We start from the raw sequence: 19,490 nt of genomic DNA, 5'->3' as shown, positions 1-19,490 counted from the left end.
AGTATATCTCCTTTTTTTAGGAGAAAATATCTCCCTTTGCCACGTCTAAAGTAAAACTCGGGAATACTGGGCCTCCACACACAGCTGATCCGAGTTGGGCCATGGTGGCTGGTGGATTTGGGTCGTCGAGTCAGTGCCGCACAGGTCGACCCAGAAGAAAAAAAAGTGGGCCGAATAAACCGATCATGCGTGATGCGTCCCAGGTCATGACAAAAGGAAGATCCGATCAAGACACGGCTTGGACATTCTCAAAAGTAAAGAAAGTCGACCGAATAAACTAAAGCTACCGGATATCGCAAAGACGATCGGTTTTTATTCGATCGTGTGTGCGCGCGAGACGGACGTGCCCGCCGCTGCTGCCGTGCTGCGTCCGCCGGTCAACTCCCTCCGGCGCGGCGCTCTATCCCTCGGCGGAATGGGATCAGGTGCCCGCTCTCATTCCAGCCGTAAAGCGCTGTGGGCGACGATGCGCTACACCTCGTATATAACGGAGGAGCGTCCACCGCTAGCTCCATCAGTGGCACGCCGGTCTCCGGCCGGACACTAGCACCACACACCCTATGGCTGGTACGCCGGGACACAGCGGCGCGCCTGCGGTGGCGGCGCACGAGCGCGACCACCTTGGAAGACCACCGCATACTTCCTCTACTCTGCTTTGCCCTCACTGTCAGGTGTGTCTGACCTTTTTTCTTCTTCTCACGATGCTTAATGTCCATTCTTTACTGCAGTGGTTTTTTTTTTTTGCGGGGTTATTGCAAGTGTTTGTGTCCCCGGCTCCGCTGCTTTTTTTATCATTCAGGAACAGACAACCTTTAATTCTTTTTCTTTTAGGTTTATATAACTTATTAAAACAGGATGATGCAACGAGGATATTATTCCGCGTAAACATCCCTAAAAGCTAAAAAAGGCCGTTGGGAATATCTAGGCTAGTAATGTCTACTTTCATTCCGGAAATGCACTTACAAGTGTAGATACTCCCTAAGGCTTTAAATGTGTTTAGTTATTGTGCCGACTTATAGCATCTATAGCCCTTATCAACGAGTTGTTATGCCAAACTATTTTTCATTGTTAATTTTTGACAGATCTGTTTCTTTATTCTCATTGAGCCAACAACTATCACATCGGTTTGAATGTCTGCCATCAAACAAATGTTGACATATTGACAAAAGTGATGCCTTTTTTTGGAAAAATATTTGAAAATTATTTAATAGCGCTGACATAAGTTCTCTTGATTAATCATGAAACGTTGGTGTTCTTGGCCTTCTATATTCCTCTTTTCTATCTATGAAAAACACCTATATAACATCTCTTGTGAAACATATCATAAAAGTTTGATGCATGTTCTTAACACCATATTCTGAACACGCCGCAAATGTCCACACATATTTCAAATGCATATTCACTCCTTCAATCGCTTTTTTTTCTAACAACATGATCATCTTATATTAAGTTGCATCATTTCCATTTGAAAATTTATTAAAATATATGACATTGTCTTATACTAGAATGCATTTTACATAATTTGAAACAAAATTTCCATTTGCTAGAAGAGGGAAATTCATCTTTCTATAGATTTCTTTGTTGTGAAGGGAGAAATGCATTTCTGAAGCTCGTCATGGGTGCTCACATTCTCTGTATTAAGCAATGCACTATCACATCAACTTATAGATGGAGAGGGCACTAGCATGGCCCATTGATATATACAATGTACTACATTTTTTAGAATTTGCAAAATAATATGTATTTGTATTTACAAGATTGCTATGGAAAAGTTTAACAAGAAAAGTGTTTGTGTATTGTAGAAAAATGTGTTCAGGCTTTCAAATAAAATGTTAAGTTACTTCAAAATATATTCATTATCACAAAAAATAGGCAAGTCGTATGTATACAAACAAATACTCATAACTTGAAGAATAATTCAGTTATTTCAAATAAAATATTTATATATTTGCAAAAAATAAATAAGAATAAGAATAAAGAAGAAATAAAATACAAATAATACAAATAATCTAAAAGATAAAAACAAAGGAAAAAATTATGAGCCTCTCCAGCAGTAGGTTCACATACTGGCCCTTAAGCGAAATCACACACAAGGCAGGGAGCTCACATTCAGCGTTCAGTGCATGAAATAGCTCCTGTAATGCTCAAGGCTAGCTTTATGGGCCACCCCGTTGACTACATATTTTTTTATTACTTATGAAAAAATAATTAAATATTTTTAAAATATATGCCACAAATAAAATGATGATATATTGGAAAACATATAGTTGTCTTAAGTTATAAAAAGACTCACAGGTTTAAGGAAAATGTTCATATATTAAATAAGAGTTCAAAGAGTTAAAAAAATGTTCATGCCTTTAAATAGTAATATTAATGTATTATTGAAAAAATTTCATGCACTACCCACCCCCCCGCCCCTAAAGAAAGAAAGAAAGTGAAACAATAAACAATGACCAAGAAAGGTAAAAGCAAAAAAGTGGAGATAAACAATGGTAAAAATAAAAAAGGAGAAGGTAAAATGTAAAAGATAGAAAATAGAAAATGGGCCAGATGCAGGATGTCGGGATACTGACAAAACTAAAAAAACGGCATATATTAGGAAATATGTTGTTTCCTATTCGACGTCCAGTACGTCAATATATCACGGAAACACAGAGAAGTCACCGCACTAGGCCAACCCATGTTGCCTATTTATTTTATGGCATGTTTACTTTCTCCCTTTTAATTTAACAGTTGATCTCTTAGTTTTCATTATAATTTCACTTTATATTTTATTTCCTGTCTTCTTTTTTCCTTTCCTTAGTAGTTTCTTTCTATTCCATTTATTCCCACTTTGATTTTTTGTTTTATATTTTTCCGTTGTTTTATTTCTCTTATTCAAATAGTATGTACCATTTCAAAAGTAAATGAAAGATTTTTTGATTGAATGAATATATTTTTTACAAGTCATGAAAACCTTTTGAAATAATACGTACTTTTTAAAATGCATGAACAAGTTTTAATCGCATTATATTTTTTTGTAACAGGGTTAAATATCTTATAAAACTAGATAACGCACCACATGTTGCTGCGGTAAATGCTTCACTAGGTGCTACATAGACAACTATAACTAATGAAAATAAAAGGTACAGTTATTTCTTGATGTACACTTTGAAAACATGAAAAAACACGAAGCTTGTATAAAAAAGAAAATTATTTATATTTGAATTAAAATTGTGTTATTTATATATTAAAAACTATAAAGCATGTATAAAAATATAAACTATATGCTTCAAGCGCCCAACGCATAGACAGTGGTCATGAGAGCATAAAACATAGTGCAAAAGAAATAATGTGTCATGGCAGCACTGCATGAATATACAAAAAATATAGCATATAACTTGCATGAATGGCTTGCTAATGTGGCATGGTTTTATAACAAGAAAAAACTAGGTAGTGAGTTATATAAGCAATAGAGAAAAATAGTGTCGTTCCTAGAAAAAGTGAAGAATACATTATATAGGTATCCAGCGTATGCTCCAAGTACCCAACACATATAACGTGTCTATGAGAGCACAAAATGTAATGCAAAAAGATTAATCGATGACTTACATGAATGAATTGATGATGTGGCAGTGTTGCATGGATATGCTAATGTAAAAAAAAGTCACTTATAACTTGCATGCAATCTTAATATGACATGATTGCATTAGGAAAAAAAACTAGAAGGATCAACTGGAGCAAATTGGTCTCGATTTTTAGAAGGTTCCGTCCTTTTTTCCATTTTTACTTCTTTATTTTTGTGTCTATCCTGACAGTTTTAATGGCTTTTTTTCAGTTTCACTTTTTCCTTGGTTATTTTTTCTGTTTTCCTTTTTTCAACTCTCCTTTTTATTTTCAATATTTGTGGATATAAATTTGTTGAAATCATGATAATCTTTTAAAACAGCGATCACATTTTAAAATTATCAATGCTTTTGAAACCTATCAACATATAGGTTGATTTTTTTTCTAAATTTGTTGAACTATTTAAATATTTTCAGATATAAAAAATGTCAACACATTAAAAAATTATGAACATTTTTTCATATGCATGAAAACCGGTGTCAATTCGTTACCCTAGCCCAAAATGTGGTACTTATATGCAATTGACTCGGAAATTACAAATATTTTCTGGCATCCAGAAGCATTATTTTCATTAAAAACAATCCTGCGTAATTTTTTTTCAAATTTTAAAATTCATGTACTTTTTTTCAAATTCACTAATATTTCTTAAATCATTCCTTTTTTATAATCTTCAAAATAAATGATAGCCTGTTTTTTTCGAGTGGGCCTAGTAGTTTTTTGCACTGGTCTGAGATCTATGTTTTCTTTCATTCAACTGGAAGAAAAATGAAACTAATTGTGAGTGTAGGCCAAGTCCAGTGGTCGAGCACTAGAGCACGATATTTGGTCGAGCACGCATAGCCATGTATGGACGTTTTGCGGTCGCAGGAACAGTTGCACCATACGAAAGGTATTTCGTAACTAACGCTCGGTGCGTCAAGTTATTGGACAAATGCGACTCGCACCTAGCCATGTATTTTGGGCCCATTCAGGTTGCACGGATCCCAGTTTTGGTAATTGTCTAGAAGGTTCATGACCGATAAAAAGGGTTTGTTTGATTTTCTTTCTGTTTATTTATTTATTTTATCATTATATATTTATTCAAAAGAGGTACCAAATTTTTAAATATTTCCATTATTTTTTCAGAAATTTCCTGTTTTTGTAATAAAATGTAATCATGTTTTTCATGTTACGTTTGTGTTTTAAGAATCTATAGACATTTTTGAATTATTTTAAAAGCTATTTGGGGACATCAAAACTTCAAAAAGGTATGTTTTTACCCAAAAAATGTTTTTTAAATTCTGAATAGAAATCAACTGAAAACAAAAAAATGCTAAAAAGTGAAATAGCTTTCTACAGAGCCATGGCAATGGGACGTCACAATAAATGGGTGGTGGTGGGGGTATGAAGCATGCGCGTCAACCCTCCTACAGCTACGTCGCTCATGGGAAAACCCCAGTTCTACGGTGCATTCGTGGGAGTTTTCCTTTTTCGTAGATCATTTATTCAAAACATTTTATCTCTTAAGTCGTGCTTCCAAATCTTGAAACGATTTTATTGTTGGATTCCTCGCGTTCGAGACCTTCAAAATTAGAACACATGTCTCCACTAAAGTGCCTCCACTAAAAGCAAATCCATGTCTCTTGCGAAAAAAATACATTTTTTTGTTTTTCAGAGGCACGACTGTGTCACTCGCTGAAGCAATCTGTGCGTACACGAGAAATAAATTTGTGCCTCTCGCAGAAAGAATAAAACACTTTTTTTGAGAGGTAGTGACTGTCGCTGAAGCAAAGCCATGCCTCCACAAGAAGTAAATCAGTGCCTCATGTGGAATAACAAAGGAATTTTCTTTTAGTAAATCTGTGCATCTCAAGGAAGGAAAAAAAGACACATTTTTTCTTTTACTGAGAGGCGTGACTGTGCCTCTCGAGGAAGAAAATGCGTGTCGAAGTAAATTTGTGCCACTCGCGGAAGGGAAAAATCAAGATTTTTCACGCAATTTTTTTCAAATTGATTTTGCCCAAAACTGGAGGAAACCCGAAAAAACTCCTAGAGTGCATAGTGGAAAAACTCCCAGAGCCAACTTTTTTCATCAAAAAGCCAAAATAGCATACCGAAGAATAAAAAAAATCTGGAAGAAGCGCCCAAAGCATGACACCTGGCGGCGGGTGAGAGCAGCTCAAGTGTCATGCTCCTAGCCCACAAAAAAACGACTCTTTGTGGCTCCCGAAGGATTACTCGCTGAACACGTGGTGGAGGCTGCCTTTATGCACTTTTGTTGTTTAATATCTAACTTTTTCCTCGTATTCTTATATGCTCTGAAACTTTTTAACTATTTTTCACGCTTGAAACATATTTTAGACATACAGAAAATATTCATAACAATTTTCGCAAAAAAAGAAAAATAAAAATAAAATATTCATAACAATTAATCTTTTAGAACTTTTATAACATTTAAAAATGTTTGTGACATTTAAAAATTTCATAAGCACATAAGAAATATGTCATATGTCTTACAATTTTTTAATGGAGTTCATGAAAAATGTTTGGTGTGTGTATACAAATGTTCACTGTGTATTAATAAATGTTCAACGTGCATCTATTTTTTTTCTAGTATGTAGACCAAAAATGTTCAAGGTATATTCACAAAAATAAAAAAAGACAAACATTGAAAAAACAAAAGGAACAGAAAGAAACCAAAGGAAAACCAAGTAATGAAAACGGATAAAGGAAAACGCAGAGAAAAAAAACAACCGCAGAGAGGTTCCTAAAACCAATAAAACAAATTACACTATTTGATGCAAGAGCAACTGCGAGAACTGTATTTCGCTTACAGCGAGACAACCTACAGTTTTGCCTAAAGCTTTGTCCTGCATGCTGCAGTGCATTGTTTGCTCCCTCTCGGTCGCTGCCTGGGTTGGCTTCGGTCGCACGCTTTTTTTTTTCTTCATTATATTACCGGTTTTCTTTGTTTCTTTCACAGTTTCATTGATTTTTCTTTCCTTTATTTATTCAATTATATTTATTATTTTTCTCTGTTTTCAATGGTTTTTTTACTTTTCATTCTTTCTTCACTTTTTATGCATTTCTTTGTTTCTTTTCTTTCTTAGTTTTCTATGTTTCCATTCTATTGTATTGCTCTTCTTCGGTTTTCAGTTATTTTTGCTATTCTTTATTTATTTTGGTTATTATTGAGTTTCTTTGTTTTTCTTTGTTTGATTTTCTTGGGTTTCCTTTTTGTTCAAAAGATGTCAGAATTTTCCAGTACACATTCAATATTTTTTGTATACCGTAGGAACATGCATGTTTAGTATTTTGTAATACATGATTAGAATTTTGACATTTTTCACCATACACATTATAAATTTTTTGGTATATATCTAATACATATTTAACATTTTGCAATACAAGATTAACAAAATTTGAATACATATTAACAGTTTTCAATACATGGTCTGCATTTTTAATACCCTTTACCATTTTTTATATAAATGATGAACACATACACATTTTATTTGTTTGCATATATTTTTCTTATACATGACAAACATTTTTTTCTATGCATATTTAGTATGTTTTTCAAACATAACATTTTTCAATGACTTGATTAACTTTTTAAAAAATTCTTGATTACACATTTTAAAAATATTGATCAACATTTTCGTACACATTGTATAATTTTTTTATACATGGGAATATTTCTCTATGCACATTTAACCTGGAAAGTATAAACGAAAATGAAAAAAGAAAGCAAAAACCAAAAAAGTAAAAAAAATAAAATAAAAAATGAGGCAGTTCCCTGTGGCCTCCTCTTGCTGGGCCGACTCATTTAGGAGGCGCCTGACACGTGAGCACCCTACTTCTTGAGACATAGGTGCGCCCATGAGTGAGTGCATGTTCTTTTGGTACAGTTATACATGAAATATCATTGCATTCGTCTGTTTTCATTTCTTGTAATTTTTGTCATGAGTTTAGGACCCCGAGTGTTGAGGCGCATAGTCTTGCAAAACACACTCTAGCTTTAGGGATTGATCGTTATGTTTGGTTAGGTCAATCCGAAAACCTTGTCTTTGCCCCAGTTACGTAACTCCAGAATAATAAAGCCTTGCATGTTTGCCTTCAAAAAAATAAAAAAGAGAGAGTCCCTCTAGGAAATATTGTCGAAGGCAGAATACAATTTGTTTTTTAGGGGCGAAAAAAATGATTTCTTGTTCCTCTAGCCTGTTTCCCAGCGCAGGAGCTATTTATCGCATTAAGCGATCGCTCCGGAGATGTCTCACTTAAGAGTTTCGAGATATCGGGCCAGCCCACTTAAAATAAATACAGAACCAAAGGGGGAGCTGCAGGGTTCGAACCCTGGTATATCACGCTGCTAGCCACCACGCTGCTTTGAGGTGTCTTTTTCACTGGTATTTCTGGTTTCCTTTTTTTTCATTTTTCGTTTGCTTTTTTCATAGGGTTTTCTTCATTTTTTCCTCTGGTTTTACTGGTTTTTCATTTTTTTCTCCATTTCTTGTTTGGTTTTCTTTTTTTTCTTCTCCATTTTTCTTTGGTTTTGTTTTTTTCTTCTCCCGTTTTCTCCTCCACTTTTTTTTTCTTCTTATGTTGGGTTTCGTTTTCACTCTACATTTTCATAACAAGCGGTCAACATTTTTTCATACATTTTACATTATCCGAATGCTTATTCCATATTTTTGAAATAATTTTTCAACATTTTTTCAAAAACTTCTTCAATATTTTTAATATTATTCAATATTTTCAAATACTTGTTCAACATTTTTCATACACATATTCAAAAAAATTAATATACTTTTTCAAATTTTCTAATTCTTGTTCAACATTGTCAAATACTTATTCAACATTTTTACTATACTCATTCAATAATTTTTAATACCTATTCAACATTTTGCGAATACTTGCTCATCATTTTTAATACTTGTTCAACATTTTCAAATACTTGTTCAACATTTTTCAAATCCTTGGTAAACATTTTCTAATACTTGTTCAAAAAATTTTCAAATGTTTTTTTGAAGTATTTTTGTAATATATATGTATATATGTAGAATATTTAGAAGTATAAAAAAAGTACAAAAATAAAGTAAAAATGAAAACAGAAAAAAGTTGGCTGTGGCTCCCGCGGCTGGGCTGGCCCATCTGGGTCGCCCCCAGAAGCGAGCGCATCCTCTCGTCTCGTTGCACGCGAGAAATAGGGCGCCCGTTTCCCGGCCGGCCCAACTTTGTTAGCCGTTCCACTATCTGGGCCAGTTTGCAGGGTGACCACGTTTCAGCGTAGTTCACGTCCAATTTGGGGCCCGTCAGGCCGCAAGTATGAGAAGCCCATGGCTATGAAACATGCTGGCGGAAGCCCATTACTGGAACATATGTTTAGGAACATATATGGAACACCTAAACATATGTTTAGGTGTGTCTTCTTCTGCTTCACTCAAAAACAAAAAGGTGTGTCTTCTGCTGTTTCTAAAAAAAAAGGTGTGTCTTCTGCTGATCGACGCAAAGGCAGCTGAGGACTACACACAGAGACTTTTGATGTCGGCGCGATGTGCCGCCGGCGAGCCCAGATGGACGTAACTCGGCGAAGTAGGTGAGATCCTTGAGCGCGCGCGCCACATTTTACCTTGTTTTTTTTACCTTGTTAATACTATAAAATAGACGTGACCGCATGCGGCATGCATGTGATATGAACATACTTACATACACTAATCCCGTAAGGAAAGAAGAAGAACAACGACACTTCTTGCAGCATGATTCGTGCCCCAGTTGCTACGCCTACTTGCTGCTGGTATATACGGCGGCCCCAAAGTGCACTCCAGAGCCCCGCGCGTCCGGCCGGCCAATGTCAGTACATATGCAACTTGAGTGGTGGTCGTGCATTAGTAAAGCAACTTTACCCACTGCTACTATTTACACGAGTTTTCCTACATCTACGAAGAATTGAGTGAGGAGGGGAGTTACGGGATGACTTGGCAGTGTTTAATTGGGCTTTAGTTGGGACCCGGGCCCCACCATGAAATTAGGGTGGGGGGGTTAGTTAGGTGAAAAGGACTTTCGTAAGGCTCGTAACAAGTGTATGTAGGTGTAGCATTTTCATTTTTTACACATGGTGAATCTTCACGCCGGTGAAGAAAGGTGGCTGCTGCGCCCACCAATCGCACGCCAAAGGTTGATGCTCTCTAGCTACCTCTGCTTACCCACGAATAATAGCATCCTTCCGTGTGTAGATTTTTTTCTCATTGACTTCATATAATAATACCTAGTAGAACACAAGGATCGAAGCTACTTGCTTCTAAGCATGGAGCCCTACTTCCTAATGCCATCTACCCAAAAGACGAGATGAGAGAAGAGAGAGGAAGCTGAATGACAAGAGCTGACAAAGTCGAATCAAGCCATGCCTGGAAAGAGTTAAAAAGGTTGTCGATATATGCATGCTCACTTTGAAGTTGGAAAGGCGCAAAGTGCTGATGATGAACCGATCATTGTATGCACTTTGGGTGCTGGGAAGCAAGAAACTTCTGAAAGATATTTCTGAAGCATGATACTACAAGATATTTCTGAAACCTAGGACGGCAGATCGTGGAACTCAATGAAAGAGACGCTACCCAGCTAGCATCTAGTATAAGACACAGATTGATGAGCTAGCGCACCAGACATTAATATTGTTCATCATCACAGAGAAGCCACCGGTCTCATACATAACTTGACACTTGATTATATTGCCATCATCATGAGGAAGTTGTACAAGGCCCAACACATGCATGTGCTTTGCTACTGCGCTAAGTGTGTACATATCACTGTGTCTTGTAGCAGTATCTGTCAATTACATGTTTGTCTCCCATGCATAACTATGTCTATATGATTGACTGATGTTCATGCACGCATAAGTGAACACACAAGAGTCAAGACCAACCTGCAGATATGTACCAGGTAGCTCTAAGTTGCACATGGCGTGTAGCTCCTCCAATATTGTGTGCTGTATACTATTGGCATCAGTTTATTGCAGACTATATATATAGTGCAGTACCAAGCCATTGATCTAGGGTTCATCCCCCCTTAATTAATTAATTAGCCGTTGATATGCATATATGCGTACGGCTAGTTTTACATCGATCATAGTATGCATATATGTAGTGTATGTGTTGCCAATATATAGATAATGCTTAATTAATTCGTGGCTGGCTTCTTATGACAAACTATATACTAGTAAACTAGCCACGTTGGATAATTTGCTGACTTTGCGGGTGGCGTACGTGGGCCATGGGTAGGTCAATTGTACATCCTCCTGCCACCGGAGCCGGCCTCACGCTGGCAGTTGAAGTAGACGGCGGCGACGGGCGGGCCGAGGTTGTAGAGCTCGGCGAAGTCCCTGGTGTTGAAGTTCTGGCGCCACCCGGGGGCGTACACCGTCTGCCGGCCGAGCTGCTGGAAGAGCACGAGCACGAAGCGGTGGATCCCCATGGTCGGACGAGGGCTCTCATAGCACATCACTTCCTGCCCGAACGAGGCACCAGTTGTACCGGGGATATCTGTCACAAGCCTGCACACACATGTAGATGCACACGCGCGCACACACACACACACATGAGCTAGTGTGTATATCTAGGGAAAGAGAAATTATTCAACTGAGCTACAAATTTACTTACCAGTGGAGATACTCCCTAAGGTTGGGATCGCTTGGACTTGGAGCATCTGGGTCTACCATCACCTGCGGGCAGTACACGCGTGCACATCATGATCAATACTAGAGACGTAGAGAGTACTACGTGCATAAGCATATATTTAAGATCGAGCTTTAATTAGTCGTGTGCTTGCCAGAACAAACATAAAACATGTCAACAGAAGCATCGAAAATCAATGTTCCCCGAATAGAAAAGAAGCATAGAAAATCATGATGAACACCAGAGAGCTAGCACAGAGCCATATGCAAGATGGAGCATTAGTCATGTGCCTGCCAAGACAAACATGCTGTGAACAGAAGCATCGAGAATCATCCTCCCACACGTACTATATATAGAGCTCGATCGATCATGTGCGTGTGGCGAGCACTTTCAGAGCTTAACATATATATAGGCATTAGATAGTGACTGTGTACGTACGAGTGTGTAGAAGGTCCTCATCTCATTGCCGCCCACCTCAACCCTGGGCTGCTGGGCGACCATGGACGGCTTGAGCTCGCAGCCGTTGGACACGGTCCTGTTCCCGAAGGTCACCCTGAGGTTGGTGGTCCGGACAAAGGGGTCCAGCACGTCTCCCACAACCCTGCCAACCACCAGCGGGTCCCTGTCCCTCCCGGCCATTTCCCCTTCCTTCTTCCTAGTGTAGATCGACCGGCTAGCTAGCTGCTAGGGTACGAGAGGGAGCAAGCAGCAGAGGTTATCTGGAGCAGGAGTAAGCGTAAGCTGTGAATTGAGGAAGTGGTGATGATGAGTGTTGCCCCACGGCCGGTGGCCACTTTATATAGGGCCGAAAAGCTCAGCCTGGCATGTTCCATGTCCATGTCCATGTCCAGACCAGTTCAGCCGCTGCTCTCCGCTCTAGCACTCCTTGGCGCTGCCGAGCTGGCGTGGCCACGGAATCTCGTCGCCTCTCTCTATTGAATTGGTTCTGTGGACGTGGTACAACCGGCAGCGCTTTTGACCCCCACAGGCAGAAGCGAGACCGATGGATGCATCTGTCTGCCGTAATAAGCTCCTGATCATGATCACCACGCAAATTAATGGTGGCTTCTAGGCCGTGCCTGGCTGCCTGCTCCTGCTGGCGTGTAGGTTTGCGTTGCGACCGGGGCTCTGGGCCGACCGGCGGTCACGCCGCGGCCGGCCGGCAAGCGGGCACAGGGAATGTCTGCCAATTAGCTAGCGCGAGACGGTGACTGGGGTGCATGCTTCCTTGGCTCGATTTGATGTAAGCTTCATCAGCTGCCGCCGGCCGTAGCTGGGAAGGTGTCGAAAGCCCGCCCGCCCGTTTCACGTGCATGGTGACGACGGGGAGGGAGAGCAAGATCACACAGCCTCGGATGGGTCGTACGGGGGAGATCATTGGAGGACAGGGTTCATTCTTGCTGCTGGGTGTGTGCGTGGTCGGAAAGGATGAAGAAGACGGACTTTCCCGAAACGTTAGCTTACACGGGACGCTGGCCGTATTAGGAAAAAAGCCCCCCACGATCATTTTCCCGCGAGAATATATGTACAGTGCCGGGCCCGGCTCAAGGACGATGCTAATGCTCCACCTGTCCCTGGGCTCGAAATAAACTCTCTGATTTTTTAATTTTCTTTTTAATATACCCTCGCTTTTGTTGCCCTGGTTCCCTTTGAGCGCATCTTTTACAACCCTATATCTTTTCCTTTGGATTTTTTTTAGTCCAAGGTATGAGCTGCGAAAATAATATTGAAACAAATTAATAATAGAAATGCTACCTGGCGAGCATTTCCGGAGAGGGGATGGCAAGCGAAAGCATTTTTCCGACAGGTTTAGTTGCGAAGCAAGATCAAAAGATGGCAATTTCTGTCTTTTTTTTTTTGCCTCAGTTTTCCTCCTAGAAACTGCCAACAAAAATGTTTGCAAATGCCACCCCTCACAACGAACGTTCGCTAGCTATGGAGGTCCATTAATAAACACGTGTTTAAAATATCTAAAATTAATATAGGAATGCTCTCGGCTTACATTTAGAGAACAATGAAGCTATAAGTTACGTGACAACTAGGTACAAAAAGAACTTTTTTGAATTGAACTTAACACGACGACACCAACATTTAACAAAAATGTGAAATATGAATGAGATGTTTTTGCTTCAATGGTACAACACATATACTATCCATATCAACATAGAAATTAACGTAGGAAAATTAATGTGTGATCGACGTGCATGACTTGATTCACCAGGGAAAAAGGCATGCATAAATTGATGATGTGGCATGATTTGTATGGACATATTAATGCACAAAAACATAGTTATGAGTACATGCCACACAATTTAGGTCGTACGACTACCAATAATTGAGGTGATGTGAAAGCGCATGTGAGAGAAATTAAATAGTGGCGTCTTGCTATTTAGATATATAAAAATACCTTCTCCATTGGAAATTTTATAGCCAATGGTATGAGACGCTCTATAGAAGAGCTATAGAGCGAAATATCCTTTTTGGCAGTATTTTATATCATTAGGTTTTCAGGTTCATCTAATTATTTACTTTTAGATGTATTTTCTTTAGTTTCTTTTGAGAAAAAATTTCGATCTGTTCATTAACTGTCAAGGTAGTACAAAGAACACCAGAAGTAAAAAAATACATCCAAGTATGCAAAGACACTTTGGAAATGTCTTAATCCAAACATTGAAAGCTTTGAGCACCCACATTGATAGTAGTATTTCAATCTGGAATTTATTAAATCATATTTATATGCATGTCTAGAAATATTTTGGCCGTATTATAATTTTATTGGCCACAACACATATATTTCAAAAAATCTAGTCTTAGTTGTCCCTAAATACAACCTCAACTTGGATCAATGAATGTGCGATTCATCTGCGGAACTTTAAGTCGTACGATGTTATCTAATGTCTCTAGTCACTGAGGGCGTTAGGACACACATCCAAAGACTAGTACGATTATCAACAGATTATGTTTAGTGTGGTCTCACACGTTTATAGAGTAGGCTCCAGTGTTACTGATGGGGAGCCTTCTGGATCTGCGAGCAGAAAGTCGTGGTCACTGACGGGCTGCTAAGGCGACCGGACAGAGGAGAAGGGGATTTCGCTCTATGGGGTTATGGAACCCTGGGCATCAGTGGATATCCCCTTAGCGGGTCTGGTTTGTATCTCCGTTGACGACCTATGAGGTGCATGTCAACGATAGTCAACCCCACCATGGACGATATGTGTTTGGGGTTCAACAGAAGATCAATCCGTAGTAATATGGAGAAATCATTCTTCGCCTTATAAAACTGAGTTTTTGCATCCATCGTATTTATGGGTTGATGCACAGCACCATAAAATTTGACTAAAAATAATGGTAACAAAATTTACTTTACATATGGTCTTTTAATCTAGACGTCAAATTTAAAGTCCCAAGCGGCAAAAGATGCATTAAATAAACTCAAAGAGATAAATGGCGAGAGAAAGTTGATATGTCTATCTTGATCCCTCTTGTACGAGATGCTAGCTAGGAATCCGGATGCTCTTTCTGCACACATTCTGTTTGCATACTACAACGCATATGCTAATTATCCTATTGCAATTTAACCAACCTAAATATTTTGGAATATTGTACCGTTGGTGGTGAAAAAGTTGTACAGTTACTAACTTCACTGTCAGTTAATGACCGGAGCATCTAGGCACATTCATGTATGTCTCTCCAGTATCTATCATGCTGTAGCACAAAAGTCATGTCCCTTTCTCATCTACCTTTCCTTTTATCGATGACCAGTGAGGCTAAAGTCCAAAAAAACATCTGTTTTTTAGTTAGTTCTTATTAGCTTCGAAATATGCATATCCTTTTCTGCCTTTTTGTCCCACCTAGCTAGCCTTCCCTTTCCAAATATGCAGCGACTGTATACACACGTACGTTTGCAGCTCAATTAATGGCCAGCTTACTTTCAGAAAAAAAAACCCAGCTAGTGTACTGACCAACTCCAAAATCTAAGAGGGAAATAATAAACTAATGGCTCCTTAATTTGGCCAAAGGAAAAGTGGAGAGAAAATATAGAAATATTTTCCCCTATGATGGTACTATTTATGTCTTTTGTTCAAAGGAATGGAGCAACCAAAAATTGTGGCCATTTTCTTTGATCCCAGTTCCAAGGAAAAGCACAGAAATTCTAACTTCCACTTGGACCTTTTTTCAAATCCCTATGCACAAAGAACAGAGGCTAAGACTCTTAATGGTGTAAATTGTAATAACATTCTAACTATATATCTTCATGTGGTTTGACTTTGATTTGACTATGTTTATTAAGGTTTCTGTGTTTTTCCAATTTTCGTGAACCAAACACCCAAGTTGATTGAATTTCTATGTTTGTTAATCATCTGTTTTGCACATACATCCATATCATATTCATGTGTTTCTTTCTATTCCTACGTTTTTACAACCCCGCTAGCCAAAGAAGCCCTAAGGGCAACGTCCATAGCAATTATCTCTGAATAATGCATCACCTAGGCCATAGCGCCTCTTATAGCTTCACAGTGAATCTATCAATTTCACAACCAACCGAAAGGAATGCCAACTCAAGCCATCTTGTGAGGCGAGCCACTAAATCTTGACATCCGTGATCTAGGATCTCTGTTACAAACTCTGATTTCAAGTTGTCCATACGAAGATGAAACCATAGGCGGAACAGATACCCGATCCCAAAAACAGTTGCTCGACACAAACAACGAGGTGAGGGTCTTAAACACCGGTATATCGCTCCCTGATCCACCAAAGCTGGCTCATAGATTTTCACCCATAAGATGGAACAGACCGGTATGCATGCTCGATCAAACTATGTCCTGGTATCTTTAAACATGAATTTTCCTTTTGAGAAAACAACTTATTTGGGTTGGCCTTTTTTTTGTATTTATAGTTTTTTAGATCTATTATTTTGTATCATACTTAGGGGGTGACTATGATTCACCTTGACTTAATAAATAGTTAATCACTCCTTACCAAATTATAGTGAATAATATTTTTCATAGTCTTGACTAAGTTTATAGAAAAGGAAAGAGCATTTACAATACCGAATATATATCATATGAAAAAACATTTCGTGATGAATGCACATCATGACTTCTTTTTAAGTTATGTGTGGTTCAGAATTTACACACACACACACACACACACCATGGATATATCTAATATATATCTGTACCCTAAACAACAAGGATAAATAAGCAACGATACTGGGATTATATTCATATTCCGTAGCAGATAACCTGGGAGCGAATCTATCCTGCACTGCTTTACGAACGTGAGATGTAACTCGTGCTGCTATCGCTCGCTCGATCGGTATTGTGGGATAAAATTCCCCCATATCTCTCTCCAAGTGAAACATATCTCCATTTTCACCGGAGCGCATCGATACGGGGAGGGAGGGAGAGGGGAGCCGTGCGCGCCGAGAGATCTCGCCCGCGTGTGGCAGGAACCCAGCTCCAACCGGAGGTATATATCCCTCTGGCTTTCCGGCGACAGTACGGCACCGCGCACGTCGTTTCACAGCCCCCTTCCTGCAGCCCGATCACATGCATGGCTCGCCTGATCGTCCCAAAAGGTCTCGGCGTGACGTGTCGCCGCGCCGTGCTCGGGCGCCGGAGGACACGTATCGGGCGGCGAGCCCGGCGGTCCGTCTTGTCGCCGGAAAGACAGGCCCGGTCAAATCGGCACAGATGCACGCACAAAAATACGTGGCTGCGCATCGGGCATCGGCGTTCCGTTTCTTCTTTTCGCTCCTAAGTGGAGCCGGGGAGCACGCATGGTGGTGTACGTATGGTGGTTGCCTCTGATTCGTAGAGAAAAGTAAGAACCACTACCACCCGACTTGGCGAATCTCACAGTCTGTCTAGCGAGGACGCTGGTTCTAGACGATCGAGCGGGACACATCCATGCTTGCATGCGGTTTAAATGTTGCGTCATGCATGCGCACCGTTGATAAAAATGCAAGAAAGGGTTCAATGTTTGTAGAAAAAAGTTTCACATTTAAATCATCACTAGGATCATGTGTAGTATTGTGAAACGTGGACAGCTGAATGGCAGATGGCCTGCCTTTTCCTTACAAAAACTCACTTAGGGCAGGGGACACCAGAAATATGGTATGTGGTGCATTTCATTGTCATGCTTCTCCGTATACATGTAAGGCTAGGGCATCTCCAACGCTGACCTCAAACCCCACACATTCGTTCGGACCGTGCGGTTCTCACGTGTTTTATCATCTAACATGATATGCATCCGGCTGCGGACCGTTCTAGACGTCCATTTTCCTACAAAATGGGGTCGGGGGGCTTTGCAGACGTCCGGATTGCTGACGCGCATGCGTCGACCCACCAAAACCATCTCCCGCCTCTCTAGCACTTTCTCTCCAACGGATGATCCGCTTCCCACGCTGCATTCATGCCGGCCTAGAGTCACAACGCCGACATTGATGTGTCGTGATGTGACCTAGCGGGTGTTCTCGCATCAAAGCGGACACGTTTTTCTAAGAAACCAACTCCAACCGCTGTGCCGCATTGAAGCGAGATGACCGTCTGTTCACCTGGCCTGGTCGGGCCTCTATAATCCGTGCTCTGGCGATGTCCGCATCCACACCTCTACGCTCAGCCGCATCTCTAAACTCCTCCTCCTCCTCTTCCATCCACACACACAACATGCCCAAGTCATGGTTTTTCAAGCCGGCAGGTGGCGGCGGCGGCTCCAGATCTTGGCATGTTTGGTAAAATCCTTGCTCTAGCGACATCCACATCCACACCTTTGCCAATGTCGGCAAGGACAAGGCCGCCGACAGGGCAACACGGTTGGGTTAGCATTGGCCGTGGCGGCCCTCGACATGGCGCAAAAGAAAGCGGAACGGCTCCTTCACGAGCGCCAGGCGACGACTGGGCAAGACTGTCACGGCCCCATGCCTTTCCGTGGCTGGAAGGGCGGCGACGACGGTGACACGGACGGCGACAATGGCGCAGTTGGTCAGGGCGGCATGTGTACGAGGTCATCTCGTCTGCTATAAGGTAGCCTCCAAGTTTAAAAAATAAATAGTTAAAGAGTCAAATTATCGCCCGTTTCACGTAAATCATGTCCGAACTAAGCTTTGTTTTGAAATGTATGCGGGCATGATTGGATGGTCAGTGCCCGCATCACTGTCTATGAACAAGTCCCCATTGATCCGCGGACGGATACAGTGTCGGATTTTTGGGTTAGCGTTGGAGATGATGCCCTAAGGTTATCACATATAGTGCAAATAATAGATGAATATGTGCTGTGGCTAAGAGAGAAAATCCTGCCAATTTGCTTCCCTTTGGGTTCTTATTGCCAACGACATGTTTTGTCCTTTCAAGGGCTGATTTGTATAGATACCTAAGTCAAGTTGGTGTTTCTTGAAAAGTGCAAGCGCACATAAAAGTGTGACTAATTCCTAGTATTAGCCAGTGGGGCATAAAATTGAACTCACAATCCAAAGTATCAATAAGTCCATATAGTATATATTTAACGACTTTCTAGATAGGGGACTATTACACGTAAGTAGCCAGAGGTTTTCTTATGTCTAAGTTGATTATGAAAAGTGCAACTTGCATTTTTTTCCCTCCTTTCAAAAAGTTCTATTTTACACAAATTGAAGTTGTACTTTTCAGAAATTGTGATTTGGAATTAGAAAAAGCATTAAAGTTAGGGAATGGCTACACGTCAGTTGCCTGATTTTCAAATTTGAGTCAGTCGATCGTTTTTGGCTGTTGGATGCCCCCCCCCCCCCCCCCCCGGAACCGCTCCCCATCACCAGTCTTGCCGCTGCCACAGGCCATCCCTCTAGCCCCACCCGCGTCTGGTTTTTTTCTCCGAAGAAGTTGCACCACCGCCGTCCACCACTACCCCGCCCTAAACCCTAAGATAGATAATGGGACAGCCCTCCGGCGAGCCCCTTCCTTCTCCTTCCTTCCCTCCGGCGAACTCTCAAAATTGACTGACCCCAAATTGGAAAGTCATTCGACTGACATTTAGCTAATGTGTTAAAGTTACCCTAACCATATGGCGCGGACGTTTTGCTTGGTGTCTTGCGGCGTGGCACACTTCATACTGTGCCACCGACTGTTGTGCAACGCATGCAAGGCGCAGATGATGAAACAACGATCCTTAGCCGTCGTGTGTGGCGACGAGTGCGTGTCGCTCCCATTGCGCACTGCACTCGCACACTAGTGATGCCCGTTAGTTATATTTAATGTT

General features: G+C 40.5%; 1 protein-coding gene across 1 annotated transcript; it reads right to left on the bottom strand.

The window, feature by feature from the left end:
* Positions 1-10,286: 10,286 nt before the first annotated feature.
* LOC125529877 (protein VERNALIZATION 3) lies at positions 10,287-12,011 on the bottom strand. Its single transcript, XM_087536926.1, has 3 exons — positions 11,694-12,011; positions 11,241-11,302; positions 10,287-11,134 (listed from the first exon to the last, which is right to left on the bottom strand). The coding sequence occupies exons 1-3, from the start codon at positions 11,892-11,894 to the stop codon at positions 10,864-10,866; spliced, it is 534 nt and encodes a 177-aa protein (XP_087393052.1). The 5' UTR covers positions 11,895-12,011; the 3' UTR covers positions 10,287-10,863.
* Between the last annotated feature and the right edge of the window lie 7,479 nt (positions 12,012-19,490).

Source organism: Triticum urartu, chromosome 7A (genome assembly GCF_056163025.1).
Source record: "Triticum urartu cultivar PI428250 chromosome 7A, HENAU_Tu73, whole genome shotgun sequence".
Classification (NCBI taxonomy): Eukaryota; Viridiplantae; Streptophyta; class Magnoliopsida; order Poales; family Poaceae; genus Triticum; species Triticum urartu.
This window is presented reverse-complemented; position numbering and strand designations above follow the sequence as displayed.